This window comes from Sander vitreus, chromosome 7, assembly GCF_031162955.1.
Source record: "Sander vitreus isolate 19-12246 chromosome 7, sanVit1, whole genome shotgun sequence".
Taxonomy (NCBI): domain Eukaryota; kingdom Metazoa; phylum Chordata; class Actinopteri; order Perciformes; family Percidae; genus Sander; species Sander vitreus.
This window is the reverse complement of record NC_135861.1, coordinates 29,163,822-29,182,830: the sequence shown is the minus strand read 5'-3', so window position 1 is coordinate 29,182,830 and position 19,009 is coordinate 29,163,822. Positions and strand designations below refer to the sequence as shown.

The window sequence follows — 19,009 nt, the reverse complement described above, 5'->3', positions numbered from 1 at the left end:
GGTATCGGAAAGGACTGGAGTTTATACATTGATCCGATACCACCTTATTCAGCCCACAAGAAAATCGACTTTAAAGCTATAGTGCGTAGTTTCTGTAGCCCCCAGGAGGAATTCTAAGTGATGACAACAAAACTGTCGGCGTGTCCACATGATACAAGCCTTCCGTGACCCCTCCACCACTCATCCATGCAGTTGCTAGTAGCCAAGGAGGACACGGAGGATTAAAAAAAATATGATGGACTCTTCAGACAACACAGTCTCATGGCAGTTCGTGAAATGGTCACGTAATTTTTTATCTATTGATTCGTGTACACGGACACGTTTATCTCGTTTTTTTTCCCGTGATGGTCAGCACATTTTTTTAACTAATGTATTTCAATGGGAAGCATCTTTCGTGTTCACAGCACGATTCTTTCTGTCAGTCGGCCGTGAAATGAACATGGTGACGATCGCTGCAAATTCTGTGACGGGACGCGGGACAACAACATGACGGTTGGGTTTAGGAAAAGAAGAACGGGACAGTTGGGTTAAGGAAACGTGACACGTTTAACACAATCCCCGGCAGAAGAATGGAACGGTTGGGTTTAGGAAACGTGACACACGGGACACAATCAACGAAGCGATGCTACTTCTGCTACTTGGGCGGAGTGATTTGCACCTGAGAAGCCCCGTGGTGAGGAGCAGAGAGTTTGCCTGGAGTTTGCTCAGAGTTGGAGTAATAATCACTCTGCCCAAGTAGCAGAAGTAGCAGTGCTTTGACTTCTAAGAATAGTTCCCACTATGTATACGGTTAGAAGATGGCTGTGTCTCATGTGACCTTGCTATTTGTATATGCTGTGACTATACAAATCACAACATGTAAATAGAAAAATGTTGGCGTTATTTTGTCACTTATTGGGAGCAGTAGGCTAGTTGGAGCCGGTTACCTCCAGGATCTGTGCTAACCAGGCTAGCGGTGGGAGAGTCAGACAGAGTTACGACACGCACGGAGATGAGAAGGGTATGTCTGGACTTATCTAACTCTGGGGGATACGGTGAATAAGCAGAAGTCCCAATAAGTGTGTATAAAAAGGCACACAGTGTTTATAGATTCACCTCGAATTGTGCAGTGATGCAGCAGGATTTAATGTGACAATGTGTTCTGCTGCATTTCACAATGCATGTTCACACATGTTTAATATATGTGTCTCTACAGGTGTGTGTTAGCAATATATATATTTTTTTATAAGTTAAATTCCATTATCATCATCTCTCATGTAACTAACTGCATTTACTCAAGTACTGTACTTAGGTACAGTCTTCCCATTTAATGCTGCTTATACTTCTACTCCACTACATGTATCTGATAATATTTAGTTACTAGTTACTTTGCAGATTCAGATTATTAATACAAATTATAAATCAACTAATAAATAATAATACATCGTTATAGATAGGATAGAATCATAATCCAGTAACATACATTATTCTGAAAATTTACTTTTGGTACTTTAAGTATATTTTCATGCTTGTACTTTTATACTTTTACTCAAGTAAAGTTTTTATTGCAGGACATTTACTTGTAACAGAGTATTTGTACACTGTAGTATTGCTACTTTTACTTAAGAATGTATTTGTAGAAAGGGTAGATTAAAAGATAAAAACTACATGCTGTCTGTGTTTTTGCCCCGTTTTCTGTGTGTATTTCTGTTTTTGATACGCAATATAACTAGATTTCAGTGTTTTGAACTCATTGTTGTGAATATTTACAAGCTCTCGAGGTGAATGAGCTTCAACTTTGGAACCAACTAGTCTCCTAAAGCAACAAACACTCCTTGCAGAATTTATGTGCATGGCTCGATTAGCATACTGTGTGTAGTTTACCAAAGAACCCTTAATGCAGCACATTGTAGTGATGCCATGGATTATACATCCCAACAGCTGATACCAGGCCTCTGTAGCGCTCTTTCCATCAGGTCATTAGTCTCGGCGTAAATCCCATCAAAGGACCAGTGAAACTCTGGTCAGTCTGGGTTGTATCTTTAAAACCAACCTGATGGAGTATTTAATGGAAAGCATCTGTGATTTTCTAATGTGATTAACCACTTAGGTTTGTTTTACATTGAATCATGTATCACTCTAGTATTAAATCAGTCTTGTCAAAGTCAAATTTGAGGCTAAAATGTATACCTATGCTGCAGTATTTTAATAGTTCTGGGTTCATCTTGTTTTTGTTCTTATTCAGTAGATTAATGACCAAATGTAAAAAAAAAAACACCCAATTGGTCACATATTTGCAGTGCAGCAACAATAAATACTGATAATAAACTAAATAAACTAGAAGAGGACTCAGAGAGCGCAGACCTCCACCAAGGCGTGTCCTATCTCACGGTGTTAATGCAGTGTGAAATTTTACCAGTCAGCAACTGATTTTTCGGATTATTCCGACGCCATGAAAGCAGCACAAATGCTCTATCTTGCAATGTTAACAAAAGAAAAAAAATAAGTTGTGTGCTGGATCCGCTCCATAATGTAATGTGTTCTTACCGAGCCCATGCCACACCCTACCAGCATGTTTCATGAAAACCGGGCCAGTAGTTTTTTCATAATCCTGCTGACAGACAGACAGACAGACAGACAGACAGACAGACAGACAAAACCGAAAACAGGTGGAGGTAAATGTATAATGATATAAAATGTTCTTTTTTCTTCATTAAAAGCATGAGACTGGCCATTATCTATATTTGTGATGTTGTTATTTTTGTGATAAATCCCATGAAAAGACCAAAAGCGTGTGTGTGTGTGTGTGTGTGTGTGTGCGTGTGCGTGTGTGCGCGCGCGTGTGTGTGTTCAGGACACCTGGCCAACGCTGCGACAGAGCTGATGAAGTTAGACCATGAGGATCCTCAGCTGACAGAACCGTACCTGTCGAAGCAGAAGAAGCTCATGGTGAGTTTCATGTGTTCATTAACGTGATTAAAATGCATTCATTTATTACATGTCCTCGTTATGTATTGTAATGTTGTGTATAAGGGAGATGCAACACTTATTAAACTGAATCCCATCATTTTATACCTGAAATTTCCATTAATATATGCATGACTAATGATGGAATTAAGTTATTTTAATGGGACTTAAGGGGGGGAAATAATGGTTTGTAATAATGAACCCCCTTAACATATTACAGTCCTTTAAGTACTCCTACATTTGGGAAGAAAGAAATAGTATCTTCGTTGAAAAATGTGGATCCTTTTAAGTTACAAATTAAGGGGTACCTTTATTATTATTATCTAAAACAACAAAACTTTAGCCCAAACGAGGGCTTAAATCCCTTAAATGTCATTCTTGCACCTGAAAATATTTCCGACCCATGAACAGTACAGTACAGGAGCACAGACATATAATTCCTAAGTCTGTAGCTGAGGGAAATTTCATCATGAACAGCCTTCAGCAGTTTCCTCTTATTACTAAAGAGCTGAAAAAAGAAAAGGGACGCTCTGCAGCGTGCACATTCTGTAACACTGTACCTTTGACCTGACTACAGCTCATATCCCCTGGAGAAAAATATATCCCTGCGCACTGACTGAAACAGCCGGTTCACCAGTGTTGTGTAAATGTGAGGCTTTGAATCAATGAGGCAGAGATGAGTGTGTGTCAGCATGGTTAGCTCCGGGCATGGCAGAGTGTTGATTGGTTGATTGATCCTCCACTTTGACCAGACTGAAATATCTCAACAACTATACACTGGGAAATCAGCAAAAGTGTTAGAATGCTCTCTGGCTGTTTGAGCCTTTTCTTCACACTTTTCCGTAAGTCTTCAGACTTTTCTTAAGGGAAATAGTAGGAGGGAAGTATAGCCTTGTGGCTGGAAACTCTTAGGGCATGGTCGGTCACACATGCACGACTGCAGGTGAGTGACCATCGCCCGTGTTATGGAAAAACTCCGTATTCTTCTGGATACATGAAGGTTCGAGAGACTTTGATGTCTTACACATGAGCATTTAATGATCTTGATCAAGCAGATTAGGGTAGACAGACAGATGTGCTATTCTGCAGTGTTTTCCTCAACTCTGAGGGTCTCTGTCTTTTCCTGATGCATATATCTCTAGCCCCACTGTCAAGTTTGTGTTATGCCAAGATATTGACATAAAATCACCTTAAAGCTATAGTGTGTAGTTTCTGTCTCCGCCATGAGGAATTCTAAGTAGTGACAACAACAAACGGCGCAAGCCTTCCGTGATCGTGCACCACCCCCACTACTCCTCCACGAAGTTGCTTGTAGCCAAGGAGGACAGAAAATGTAATTATCTTTGCTCGATTTTCTGCGCGTGAAAGTCGCCGGACGACACCATTTTCTGAACATAGCCATACTGAGAAACACAGAGAGAGTTTTGTGGAGCTGATAGTCTTAACTAGCTTTGTATCAACTCATTTGGCAATGCTTTAATGTAACGAACATTTATTAATATATAAAAGTTATGCTCTAAAGCTTCAAGCCTAGCTCTGGGACGCATGAGAAACTGTGGCAGGTCCCTTTAGCTTGTTTCCTCAAAATGTGACGAAAATCTTTCAAACCTTTGTCGATCAAAAAAACAGACAGATTCAGCAACTGTATGGCCTATTTCTCAGAAACACGTTTCGGTGAACTATTTTCGTAAAATACGAGATAGTATTCTGAACGAGCCGCCATTAATGGTAGGCTTTGAAATTCGGGAGAAGCCAGACCCACGTGACGCGTTTGTCATTTCCGTTTTTCATTTTTTGGGCGACAATACAGATTAGGGTTACGTCTCGCACACGCACAGAAAGTACACTCAATTCTGCGTTGCTTCGGTGTGTTCCGAGGCACTTTTTTGACCTCGGGGAGCCGACTGATCAGTCCGACTGCCTTTTCTGCCGTCGGGTTGGTGTGTCAGGGCCTTTATCTGTCTGTGTTATTTTGTGTCATTCTGTTATGTTTGTACTTTAGTTTTTCTGTAAGCGCGCAGTCTATAATGTACAGTGTTGTGATTAAGAATTTGCTCTTGGGGACAATAAAGTCTAAAGTCTAGTGCAGTTGTGTAGCCAATATTATACAATACCGGCTTGTTAGATACAGCAAAAATCAATGTTTCCTCCATCTTGGCTCAGTGAGAAAACTACAGCCAACGACAGCCAAGTGGGGTCAACCACACACACTTCTTTGCTGGTCGTTTGGTGAATTTTGACTAGCAAAGTCGCTGCCTCAAAGTTGAATTCCACGTGACGCAAACATGCACATTTGGGAAATTGCTTTGCCACCAGAAGCGAACGTTTTATTCGCCCCTTAGCTTGCATAGAATGGAATTGAATAGGAGGCCAATAATCACCAAGGTTGATTTGGCGCATGTGTGACTGTGCCCTCCGTCTTGTTTATTTCTGCATGGCTATAACACATCAGTTATTTATCATTTTTTTTTAATTAACATGGGTTCTGTACTGGGGGAGTCTTACATACTTTGTGTTTAACCATTTTTTATTTTTTCCATTTTGAATTTAGGAATTCCTAGGTATACATGCTGGTTTGCCTCTTCCAGTATTTGTTTAAACCCTTTCTTAAATGATTGTCAGGCAAAAATCTTGGACCATGATAATGTGAACTACCTGAAGAAAATTCTGGGGGAGTTAGCCATGGTTCTAGATCAAGTGGAGGCCGAGCTGGAGAAAAGAAAACTAGAGTATCAAGGTATGAATCATGACTATCTTTTATCGTAACAGAACCACAACATGTTCCAAATATTTCCAACAATGTCTGAGTATTTTTAAGTTTTCTTTCTTTTCCTTCCCTTGCAGGTCAAAAGTGTGAGTTGTGGCTATGTGGACCTGAATTTACACTAGCTGACGTCTGCCTCGGAGCCTTGTTGCACAGGCTCAAGTTCTTGGGACTTTCTAAGAAATACTGGGAGGACGGCAGCCGACCCAACCTGCAGTCCTTTTTTGTGCGTGTGCAAAAACGCTACGCTTTCCGCAGGGTCTTGGGCGACATCCACACGACCCTTCTGTCGGCGGTCCTACCCAACGCCTTCCGGATGGTAAAAAAGAAGCCACCGTCCTTCTTCGGGGCCTCTTTTCTCATGGGCTCGCTGGGAGGGATGGGCTACTTTGCCTACTGGTATTTAAAAAAGAAATACATGTAGTGAATGCCGTCTTGTTGTGTTAAATGTCTGTGTATTTGTGTGATGTTTCAACTTTTCTGTAATGTTTTATGACTGCAGGAAAACATAATGAATCTATATAGAGAACACTATTACTTACCTGGGTGAACAAAGAATATTAAAACATTCCATGATAAGAAATTCTTGACAGCACATTTTCTGGTAATCGACGCCTTCATCGAGTTTAATTTCTGGCAACTTGCGGCCGGCAAGTCCTTGTTTAACTTTTTGTTGGAGGCATGCATCGGGTCTTCTTGTGCAGAAAACTTAAAGAAGAAGAAACCCAGGCAAAATGTTAAATACAGTACCACCAACTGACCTTCGCATGCCACTATTATAGTCAGAACTCATAGCTGCTCTTTGCTCCTACACCAGGTTTTAACCAGTAAAAACCACAGGAAAATGTTCAGTGACAAATACTTTCTGATAAGTGCTGTGCTGCCAGAAACTGCCAGAAGAAATGATAAATGGATGAAGGCAAAGTTCAAGGGAGTAGCTCGACATTTTTGGGGAAACCCGCTTATTTACCGTCTCACCGGGACTTAGATCGATACCACTCTCGCATCTGTCTGTTAAATATGACGCTACAGCCAGGAGACGGCTAGCTTATCTTAGCGTAAAGACTGCGACAGGGGGAAACAGCTAGCCTTCTGAACAAAAATAATCCCATTAATCGTTGCCAAATGTAAGGTACTCTGTCTGTATGTTAATTTTTAAGCTAGAGCTAGCAGCTGGTTAGCTTAGCTTAGTATTAATACTGGAAACAAGGGCTAACAGCAAGCCCCAGTTTGACCCAAGTATTTCCAGTCACACTCATGCTCAAAGACTCTTTTAAAACCCTCTGGATGAAAAATATTTCATCTGTTTTCCAAGATGTGACTGTATTTTCTAATCCAGGTAGCCAAAAATGACATAGGCGAATAAACATTATTTATTTTAGATTCCGGCTAGTTTGCTTTAGCAAAATGAGGTGCAACTTGGAAAGCCGGTTAAACATGTATTTTTTTTTGTATTGGGCAGCAAACTTTCTTTTTTCCAGAGGGTTAGAAGAGTCTTTGATTATTTATGAAATGTCTTGGGAACAGCAATAAGTGTTATTAAATGATTATCAGTTTTTTAAGATTTCCTGGTATACACCTTTTCACATGTTGTAATGCTGCAGCCTTAAAATCAATAACTCATAACCCCAAAAAAAACAGGATTTTAGAAGTGTTTTGCAAATTTATTAAAAAGACTGAAATACCACATTGAAGTAGTCAGACCCATTCATGTCTCAACATCTTGACTGATTGGACGTGATTTGGAAAGGCATACACACCTGTCTGTAGAAGGTCTCACAGCTGACAATGCACATCAGAGCGGAAACTCAAGACATTCAGCGCTCCACGACAGGATTATGTCGAGGCACAGATCTCAGGAAGGCCACAAAAACATTTCTGCTGCATTGAAGGTTCCCAAAAGCTCAGTGGCCTCCACAATTCTGTTAGGAACAACCAGCGCTGCATCTCATAACCCTTAAATTGTCTCCTCGACTCCTCCACTTTCCTCCCTTCCTCGCATTTTAGTCCCTCCCACCGAGGAGGAACGGGAGGAGAGGCAACGAGCAAATATGTTTTTAGAGGGATGAGACGTCCTTTCCTCTGAAGCGTCACGTGAATTCGTCAGCTGTTTGGGCAGAGTTAGCAACTCCTTCAGCTGCACGGCTTCCAGGAAGGCTGCTCTCGTGTATCCTCGCCTACAGCTCCTCGGTGATCCCGCCTCGATGCTCGCTCCTCTGTCCTTGGGGCAGAAATAAAAGCTTTGAGACGGCCTTCACCGTGGAGGAACAGAACAACTTCCAGTTCAGCCGAGGACCGAGGAGTCAAGGAGCTATCAGATAAGGGCCATGAGATGCAGCCCAGGACTCTTCCTAGAGCTGGCTGCCTGGTCAAACTCAAAGAAACCTCTCAAAGACGCTCGAGAATGTTTCAAAGTATCATACCAAAGGGTCTAAATACTTCAGTCAATGTGATATTTAACTTTTCCTTTTAAATCATTCTAAAATCCTGTTTTCTCTCTGTCATTATGGGGCATTGAGTGTAGATTGATGAGGGAAAAAATGCATTTCAACAATTTCAGCACAAGGCCTCGACATAACAAAATGTGACAAAAGTGAAGGGGTCTGAATACTTTCTGAATGCACTGTATATTTTTCAGGAAAAGCAGATGCTTAGCGCTGTGATTCGAATATTCACGACAGTCACAAATTGGGGCTAGCTGTTTCCCCCCTGTCTTCATGCTAAGCTAAACTAACAAACAGCTGCATTAAATTGAACAGACAGACACGAGTGGAGTCGATCTTCTCATCGAACTCTCGGCAAGAATGTGAATAAGTGCATTGCCCCAAAATGTCAAACTGTTCCTTCAACTAACTGTACACTCTACACTACACACAGTAAACACAGACACACTCGGTTTATTTAGAGCACCACGGATCACACCGCTCACACTGGTCCACTGTCACTCTCTTGGTCGCCGAGCAGGAGTTCAGATGTTCACAAAACGTGGGTGTTTGAAAAGTTACACTTTTGGCTGAAGTGGTAGACAAATTGTAAATTCTGCATCTATGGCACAGTAGTGCTGCTTTAGGTTTAGGGTGTATATTTCATTGCATGGGTCTTATTGTGTAAACGTTTCGTGACAGATGGACACTGCCCAGAGGCAGAATTTATGATCACTACTGAACATGGAAACCACCAATTTCTTAAACGTTCTCTTGCTAATTGTAACCTTTGAAGCACCTGCACTGTACAGTGTGTTGGAGATGGTCCCTCAGCAGTGGTGTAGTCTAATGTATTGTAGTGGGTATACTGTACAGTATATAAATATATTGGCCTATATATATGGGCCAGAATCTGCCTTTGGGGGAGGGGGGCCACATCATAGTGTTCGGGGGGGGTCATTTTGAGCGTCAAAGACTTCATTTCCTGCATTCGAATAACTTTTATTCACCAATGTACGGGGGAAATACCTTTATTTAGTCTATGCGAAGAAGAAAAACACAGATGACAATTCAAAATACGTCAAAAATATAAGTGGAAAGTATGTTGTTGCGTGTCATTGGGCATTTGTAAGAGGGTATATGGAAATCCTGGAGCTTTCTTAGTGGGTATACTGTGTATACCTGCGTATCACGTAGACTACACCACTGTCCCTCAGCAATACTGAGCAAAGAAGAAAATGGCTGGATTTTACTGCTGTCTGTGTGTCGCTGACTCACTCCTGACAGATTGCCAGATTGTTTTTACAGATAGATATTTTTAATTATACATTGTCTCATTTATTTTACCGTGCTGAATTTTAAATGAGCTCAAAGGTTAAATAAGGGGAACGGGAGGAAAAGCTGACTCAACCCTCCCCCCCGCCCACCCACCCGGCTAGTTTGTTGATGGTGTACTTTTGTCGCTCCACACTCTGTTCTCCATCAATGGAAGCCTTTCTGCTTTTTTTCTTAGTCAGCCCTCCGGGGTTTAACGTGTTATAATTCTGCTCATGAACCGTGCGCTCTGAGGTTTTCACTCATTATGTCAGTTACTGGCTGGGGTTGTAAGCTGCTTTTGGTTTTTAATGGCTCGTTATACAGGCATTTCTCTCAGTAAGGACTCACGGTACAGTGTTTCTGTACAGCTCAAGCCGTGCATAATGATGGTAGTTCATTTTGTTTCCAGTTAGCAGTCTCTGCAGGCGGTGGTTAGCTGCAGCGGTGGCAGAAAACGTTGAACCAAAGACAACGATCAATGCTCCTTTAATAGCAGCATCTCCTTTGCTGTGTCACATGACTCACATCTGATAATCGATCTGATTTTCATGAAGAAAATAGAGGTGTAGAAGCTGTGGCTCATTGTGTTCAGTATCACGTTTGCTATGGAGAGAGCAGTATAGCCATATAGATTTAACGGGGAGGTTATTAGGTTTTAAACTGTTCTCGCACGAGCAGCAGTGATGTTAACGGTACAAAAGAAGATTTGAAAATATATAGCTGAATAGTCATCTGAATTGTGATTTAATCATAACATTAGCTTCATTGTTATTTATGTTGACTTTTTGATTCTCAGACATTCACTTATTTTGTTAATTGACAACAGCAGATGACACTGCAGGGAGGGGGGGGGGGGGGGCAGGACACGTCATCAAAAAAACTTCAGAAGCATAATCATTGTGAACGCTTTCTCCACTGCTTCTTCTGACTGACATCCTGCTGCCTGAGGGGCTGGATCTGTACTTCTCTGAACACACACACAAAGAGTTCAAGTCGAGAAATCCTAGTTGTGATTTGTGGCCATTATATTTCACTATAGTATTTTTTACTTTTTATTTTTTATATTTCTATATGCATTTATTTATGGTGCTTTTTATGATGTTTGTTCATAAGCCTTAATTTATTCAGTTGCCATCAATGACAAATAAATAATGAAAATGGAATACACAGATCCTGGTTTTTATTTGACCAAAACCCGCCATGTTCCCTGCCCTGTAGAGCTTGTTATTTGTGTATTTGACACGCCACGAAAATGCACACATCAATGCTAGAAAACAGTCCTTTGCTTGTGACGTTGTAAAATGAATATTCTTAAAAATATACTGCTAGGATTTACATGTACTTGAGTTTCCCCATATCCACCATTATAGGATAAGTCTGGTGTTATTCTACATTATAATTATTGTCTACAAATTCCATGAAAAGACCAAAAACCAGACCCGCATCTTTTAATACTTCCCCACCTTGTCTGCAGGCAGCACTCAGCCAAAAGCCCATTGGTTCCTACTGAAAAACTTTCACTTTTAAAAATCAAAGTCATTTTCTGGCAGTTGGGCACTGTAGTCTTTAGGAATCGTTACTGAAACGGGAGTAAATAGAGCATTCATTGGTGACTATTTCCAGAAGTGGATTTTTACAGATTTGGTAATCTAGTGAGGATTTATGGTAGGATATAACGGTGTATACGAGAGTGAAAATAAACGTCAGAGCCCATGTTCATCATTTATGTATTTTTAATAGTTTTTGGACAACAATGCAGCTCTACGGCGCAGAAGAATGTAATATATCAGGCTTTGGCAACACTTAATTGGTTATTTTGTCTTTTCAGAGTGTTGACAATAAATAAAACCACATCTGAAACAATTAGTTGACCAATTGATTAGTCCATCAACAGAAAACTAATCTGCAACTGCTTTGAGTTGTGTTATTTTTCCAAGCCCAAAGGTCAACCTCTCTGGCTCCACCTTTACAGTTGTGAGGACGTGTTGCTTGGCCTTTGTCCTATGTGATTGGAAATTGAATATCTTTGGGTTTTGAACTATTGCCTGGACAAAACACGGCATTTAAATGTCACCTTGTGCATTAGGAAATTGGGACGCATATTTATAGCAAATTTAAAACAATCGTAGATATTTCCAGCCTTAACCTTTTAAAGCATTTTAATAATACTTCATATACTTCAAAAACATACAAAACAACTTCAGTCTATGTATGATGATACATTAAAACGATGGTCATATCTGCTATTCAAGCTCGACATCATATGAGCAAACTTTACATACAGTGTTGACCCCAAACCATAACTATTTCAGTCAGTAAATCATTTAGGCCCACTGTAGTTACGGTGTCTGATCTGACTTTGTTCTGATGGTAGTTTCCTATAAAAACAATGTATAGCTTCTTTACATTTGTCTGCAAAAATACAACTGGAGCTGTAAACATTCTCAAGTGTTCCCATTCAGACATCTAAAAATCTCTGATTAATCATCCACAAATAAAAACATTTGAAGGCAACAAACTAGGGGACAAACGCTGGCGTAAGCATGCGAGCCTCAGAAGCTGAAGGTGAGAGGCAGAAGCTGGGCAGCAGAGCAGCGTCTTGCTTTTAGCTCGGATTACCGCGAGTCATTTTGGGAACAGCAGCTGCCAACAACCATCCTGTACAAATCAACCTTTCTTTGAGGAGGGAATAACTTAAAATGGCTTTAAAATAGCACGGCCAGCTTGGACCTGGAGACAGATAACATCAACTGTAGTGTGTTGTTTCGAGAATGGCTGCAACATTAGTGACAATGTTGTACTGGAAAGTATGACTGCAGCTTAGGCGTTTTGTTTCTGTTCTTTCGGGTGGCGCTGAGGGGGGAGCCCTGGTGATAAAGGTTTGACATACCAAACCCGATATGTAAGATACCACGCTGCCAGGCCGCATAAGGTCCCTAGCAACTTGTGAGATGTGTGATGGAAGTAAACAGAGGTGCAGGCAAACATCCACACCCAAACGATCACTATCAGATTCAAGGCCACGTACAGCAGGTTGAGGACCATCCTGGGCAGTGCAGAGAGACCGGCGGTCCTTAGGGAGGCCATCGGCGCCGTTTCCTCCGCGATGAAGAGAGCGGAGTAGGCCAGGATGAAGGAGTGCCCTGAGATGTCATGGCCGTGCCACTGGAAGCCGGCCCGCCTGCAGCTGGCTTTGGCTGTGAACTCCTTGATGAGAACCTCCTTGGTGCCGGTTTCATAACACGAACCGGTCACTTCCTCGATGAAGAAGAAGGTCTGGGTGCAGGCGTACCAGACGGCCGTTGCCACCAACAGAGACAGCAGTCGCCGGGAGAGGAAGGACACGCTCCTGTTGAAGGCGGAGTTGGACAGGAGGAGGAAGGGGGTCAGCAGCAGCAATGTCCAGCCCCAGGACACTTTGACAAAATACCTGCAAGAGGAACAGGGGCTCTTACATTAGCACTCAGCTAATAGCATTCATTATTAGTATTGTAGAGGTAGAGAGGTGTGTCATTTCTACTAAAGAGACTGTTAAATAATCTTACTTACATCCCTGTTTAAAAGTCTACCACAAATACATATATCTTATTTTATATGTTATAGTTTATCCCTGTATTTTAACTTCTGCCCAATTGTATGTCTTTAGATACTCTTTTTATACCTATTTAATGAGCATTTGAGGGAGCCTGAAATCTAAATTGCTTCTCTGTAATTGTTGTGCATATGACAATAAATAAGTCGAAGGTATACATGCATTTTAGTGTCCCAAATTCCACATACAATGTCCTTAATTCATTATGAACCTGCTAAACCACCTGTGCTACCCTAACCTGTCTCAAATAAGACCCTCATCATTTGGGACACTCAGTTTTTGGAGCGGCGAAACTCCTCAGTGTATTGAATTGAGAAATGGGGAGTTGTATTGCGTATGAATTCATTTGTAATATGAAGAATGTGTCTGCTGTGTATGAAGGAACATAAAACTGCTTTCCTTACTGGGATAACTCGAGCATTTGCCTTATTTGTGTCATTTTTTTTTTTAACTGTTCAACGTTATAATAAAGGGGACATGTAACGCTTATCAGCACAGCAAATATGAAGCCACCGTTTAGCTAACGTTACCTTTGACCCACATTACTAACTTCATTACAACACGGTCCGGAAAATCAGAGCAGTTCTCAAATGATGGCCCTTTCACCTGTCTGTCACCAGCAGTACAGTAAGCGACAGGTGAGCTCAAAAATTCATTATTTCTGTGAGCTAACCCTCAGCTAGCATAACAACACAGTAGCACTAACGTTACTCACACATTCAGGGCATTTCCGCTGCTGCTGAAATATGTCTGCGGGACGACCTGCAGCTCTTTCAGAAGCGACCCCACGACCGAAATGAGTACAAATATCAAGGGGAAGTTTTGTCGGACAGCCGGTATCCTCCAGAGTGTCACCAAGTTGTCCACAATGACATCTACCGCCGCCATGTTGACACCACTGACCGGACGAGCTGGGCTGCACATTTGCGTTTCCTTTGAAGGGGGCGCCCGAGTTTTCGTTGAAGTAACAGGAGGGGGGCTGTCGGTTGGAACATCCATCTGCGAGTAGTCGCTCTCCCATCTGTTTGCTTGGTTTGAGGAAGCGCCTAGCTTAGCTCCAGGCCTTCCGCTCGGCACCGGGTTCGGCATGTTCGGTTTAAAGTACTTTAAGGTCCCAACTTGTACTTTCAGGAGGTCCTTTCGCTTATTTAAAAAAAATTGCTTTACTATTTTAATTTCTTTGGCTTTTAAAATTTAAGTTTTCGTGTATAATTCGGGGCAGTTGAGCATGAATTAAGAAACGACTGCTGGACCGGTCCGCTATCATCCTAGGAAACGCACATGTGTAAGCCAATCAGAGGCAGAGTAGGGCGGGACATGGCTTCGCTATCCTAGGAAATGCAAATTATCATATTTTTTTTATTCATTTATTGACAAAAACAGAAAATGCCAAGGGATTAGAACATGGACATACATCTAAAATCAGTTCTTAAACATGTAATATAGGGTACACAGTTTCAGGATTTTCTAGTTTATATAATATAGGATTGATTTAAAGTTTGATTTCATTTCCAAAAAAATTAAAAAGGATGGCTCATGATTGGAAAATTTAGATTTATGAATATGAGCTTTTGCAAGTAATAAGATCGCATTAATAATCGATTCTTTTTTTCTTTTTTAAAATAATTTTTTAAAATAACTTTATTTAGAATTTCATTTACAAAGTTCCCAGTTCATGAACATAAATTATAGAATTGACTCAATATAATGGTAAAAATAAATATAAAAGAAGCGAGATAAATAAATGAATAGGAAACCCCTATTCCCCTTTAAAAGAATTGACAGAAGGTGTTAGCTTAGTTCTGAGTTATTGAAATGCTTTTCTCATTCGTTAAGAATGTAAGTGACGTGTCAATTGTATTAGAATAACTTAAAACATGGGGTTGACTTTAGCTTTGTGAATATGAAACTTCCCTAATAACATTTTACAATGGTACATACATTGTTACATTCGAAGTAAGTAAGTAAGGACATTTTCCTTCCAATGGCGATTGCATGTGTTGTTATAGTATGTCATTCTCAAAGTCCTTCCAGAATGGGATACAGAATGAACGACCATAGAAAAGATGAGATAGAGTTTCTTGTTCTATCTTATAAGCATTTGGCTTAATCAACAAGAATGCATTTCGAGAAATAAACGCAAAATCGCAGCCAGGGGAAGGAGACACTCTGAGGTCAGGTATATAACAATAAGGCTTCTATAAAACAAAAACAAACAAAAAACGCTTCTCGGCCCGGTGTTCTTCTTCTCTTAGTTTAAAACGGCGGACCGCAAGCCTCTACATCCAGGTACATACCGCCACCTACTGTACGGAACAGTGTATACCTGATACCAAATCAGTGGTGTAGTCTAATGTATTGTAGTGGGTATACTATATATATATATATATATATATATATATATATATATATTCTACCGGTCAAAAGTTTGGGGTCACTGCGTATACCTGCGTATCACGTAGACTACACCACTGTACCAAACCATACTGAGCAGTTGTTTCGTGACTAAATGCTTATTATATTGTGATATATACTGTAACTATGTAAACTCAGATATTTTACTTACAACAGTGTAAAAATATAAGTTATAATGGCTAAGCCTAAACTTAAAGCCACTGAGGGGCTGCTATGCGGACTTAAACAAACAAACAAACAAACAAACAAACAGTCTATGGCTAGTAAACTATGGCTAGTAAACTAGCTGACGCGCTCTCTTCTACCGGACACCGCTCAGTAGTCTCCTGTTGAAATCACAGACAACCAATGGACATCGTTGCGTTTTGCTGGGCATTTATTGATCACAATGTTCTTCATTTCAACGTGCAAGAAACCACGTGTCCATCAAGCTCCATCAACAAACATTTCATCATCCACATGAGCGTTGCGCACTGTAGCGATTTGATGCGGTCAAACAACTGTTTGTTCTTAACAGCACCCCTAGTTACCTGTTAAAAGGTTCCTACCTATATAGACGTCACTCATATGCCTACCAGTGCCACCAGTGGACACTTTGTGTCCTACACCCAAACCAATGAAAATGGCTCTTACATAAGTGTTACAAGTAAAACTCCTGCATTTAAAACCTTCCTCTTTATTATTACTATTATTATTATTATTTTCATCAAAATGTACTGAAAGTACCAAAAGTAAAAGTAGCCATTATGCAGAATGGTCCATTTCAGAATAATACATATTATTACTGGATAATAATTATTGATGCATGTATGTATTCATCACTTTAATGTTGCAGTTGTTAAACGTGGGACTCATTTTGCTCACTTTATATACTGCTGCTAGCTTCAGGTCCAACTCAGTGGCTGGTTCAGATGAGTTGCATTCACTGTGCAGCTGAGACAGATGTTAACAAGAAGCTGTAGAAAGTGCTTTGATTAGTTAAGGTGTGTACAGTATCTCTGTCAGAACCATTCTGTGCTTTAAACAAAAGGTCTCACTCAGTGATCAAAGTGAAAAGCTTCCTCTTAACTCAGACAGACTTAATTCATTCAGCATACACTAAGGATTGTTGATCAGGTAAAATAGTTTTCAGCACAGTCGAAATGTCATACAGAAGAGCAGGAACTTAATCAGTGAACAGGGAAGAGTAGGGCTGGGGATGTTCAAACATTGAACATACCGGTACCGATACCAATACTATGACTTTGATATCAGTTCCTAAACGATACTTTTTTCGATGCCAATTTTATAAAACAAAAAGAAATGACAACATTACAGCACACATCTTTTTAATTATTTTTCAGCTCCTACTACGTGAGCCCCGACAGTAAATGTATACCTGACAGTCACAGTTGATAAAAATCAAAGGTTCCTAGGATTAACCTTTGAAATTCCATTAAAAAAAAATAAAAAATGCTCGGGGTCATTTTTGACCCCACGTATGGAAAAGTGTGGTACTGATACAAACAATGCAATTACTTAAAAAATATAACAATTAGATCCAAATGGCCTCACGTCAAAGACAGCCTATTTGAGGAATACATGGACGATTAAACGATAAAAAAGAAGTAGCGTAGAGTTTTTCCTGCGTGTCTCTACGACGTGTAACGTTAGACAGCCAATCACAGACATTATTAGATCTTGGTAGAAGCATGCTGCGTGCTGATTGGCTCACTGTCTCCGCCTAAAAAGTATCAAATTCGGTACCCAGTCCTCGGAAAGAGAATATGAGGATTAGATGAGACTATGACTGTAAGGTCATTCGTGTTCTTCTACACCTGTCGTAATACATTTGAGTCAACATTTCTGTAAATGTGCCAGCGTTAGCCTAATTCTCAACTGTGGTCCTTTGGCGAGATGTTTTGAAAACCAGAGCTCCAGGAAACAGCAAGACCTTAGTACCGGTTCAAATTTACAGACAGAAGTCAACAAGACACCATAAAGACAGTAAGAGCATAAAATGAAGCTTTCTCAAGAAGCCATGCAGAGCAACAGGAAGCAACAAGACATTAGTACAGTAATACATCAACAGTATCCACATTCAGAACACAGCCAAGCAACACAGATCATACGCAGAGCAGTTATAAGAGACGAGACAAAACTATTTAAAATAAAAAATACACGATCCATGTATTTTTTAATGAAGATGGATGGATGGATGGATGATCCATGATGGAGATCTTGATAGAATATTAAAAGTCGCACTACATGTTAATAAGATGGTACATTTTCAGGTACAAGTGAATATTTCATCATTTATTAACGGATTTATAGTTTGTAGTAGTAATCTAAATTTGCAATGTACTAAAGCTTTAAAAGAAATGTAGTGGATATTTGTCTCCAGGCTGTAGTGGAGTAGAAGTATACAGAGGCATAGAATGGAAGTACAAAAGTACCAGTACCCCAGAATTTTACTTAAGTGCAGTACTTAAGTAAATGTACTTATTTGCATTCCACCAGTGTAATTGAAGATACATAAATTATATGTATTTAAACAAATAAAGAAATCATGCACCCAGAAACACAATTATTTCCCCCAAACAGCCAAAACCATGATCTCAATCAGGACGAGGCTAATAGAGTGGTTGAATGTAACTGAGTACTCAACTACAAATTTGTACTTGTACTAATTCCGCTCCATTAAACAACATACTAGAATAAAAACAGTTAGATAACTATCATATGTAGGGAATAACAAGGAACACAGCATCCTTCAGGATCGTAGTTTGAAATATTTGAAAATGTGAGAGCAGGGGCGTCGGACTGGGGGGGGGGGTAAGGGGACTGAGTACCCATGGCCCTCATGTGAGGAGGGCCCAAAAAGAAGTTAGAATGAATAGCTGTGGATGTGGGGAGGGGCCCATAGAAAATGCCTTTCTACAGGGCCAGAATTTTGTGCTACGCTCCTGTGTGAGAGACTCAGCTACAGACTCACTCAGACCCTCCTCTGCTCTGGGTCATGTTTGCTCAGGCGGACTTACACCTGCATGTGGATCACGTGGTCGGGGGGTCAGTTTGTCAGGTTTTGTGGCACAAGCTGACCCTCAATACAAGAGGCCACCGCGATGCAACGCAACCACAGTCACAGACACAATGTAAACAGATTGAAATGTTTTAATGTTGCAGAGATCTTGCTTGCATAACAGACTCGCTTTTAGGACCCATGTGGACGAAGTGAGAGTCAAAATTCGAATAATAAAAAAATAAAAATTGCAAATAATTCACGTTTCTCTTCTGATGGTCAGAAGCTGCCCATTGAGCTTAAAGCAATACAAAATCATAAGCTTTTAAAAATGAAACTGAAGACGTTTTTAATTGATTATCAGACCTGTAGTCACATATAGGGGTGGGCTGGCATGCATGGGTGGTGGGGGGTGGTGGTGGTGGTGGGTGGGTGTCTTGTATGTTTATGTTTATGTTTTTTTGTGACTGTTTAAAAGCCCAGGCATTGGAAAGTAGCAATAGCTATAAATGCTGTGATGCTGTAGATTGGATATTTGTTGCACAAATGTC

The 19,009-nt window shown here is 40.5% G+C and overlaps 2 protein-coding genes across 5 annotated transcripts in view; one reads left to right on the top strand and one right to left on the bottom strand.

The window, feature by feature from the left end:
* Window positions 1–9,045, top strand: part of gdap1l1 (ganglioside induced differentiation associated protein 1-like 1) — a 23,695-nt gene extending 14,650 nt beyond the window's left edge. For 3 of the 4 annotated variants that reach the window (XM_078254060.1, XM_078254059.1, XM_078254058.1), the window contains 3 exons: window positions 2,834–2,928; window positions 5,569–5,683; window positions 5,791–9,045. In XM_078254060.1, coding sequence (XP_078110186.1) covers window positions 2,834–2,928; window positions 5,569–5,683; window positions 5,791–6,134 — 554 coding nt within the window. In that variant the 3' untranslated portion in view covers window positions 6,135–9,045. The remainder of the gene's footprint in view (window positions 1–2,833; window positions 2,929–5,568; window positions 5,684–5,790) is intronic. The other variant, XM_078254062.1, reaches the window with a different exon arrangement.
* Window positions 9,046–11,165: 2,120 nt separating this feature from the next.
* On the bottom strand, window positions 11,166–14,325 carry fitm2 (fat storage inducing transmembrane protein 2). Its single transcript, XM_078255849.1, has 2 exons — window positions 13,758–14,325; window positions 11,166–12,880 (listed from the first exon to the last, which is right to left on the bottom strand). Exons 1-2 carry the CDS (start codon window positions 14,129–14,131, stop codon window positions 12,271–12,273), a joined length of 984 nt encoding a protein of 327 aa, XP_078111975.1. The 5' UTR covers window positions 14,132–14,325; the 3' UTR covers window positions 11,166–12,270.
* Window positions 14,326–19,009: the final 4,684 nt, after the last annotated feature.

Coding starts and splice junctions, on each gene's coding strand:
- fitm2 (XM_078255849.1), bottom strand. CDS start 14,131: ATGCCGAACCCGGTGCCGAGCGGAAGGCCTGGAGCTAAGCTAGGCGCT. Junction 12,881..13,757: donor AGCGGAAATGCCCTGAATGT/GTGAGTAACGTT, acceptor TTCCTCTTGCAG/GTATTTTGTCAAAGTGTCCT.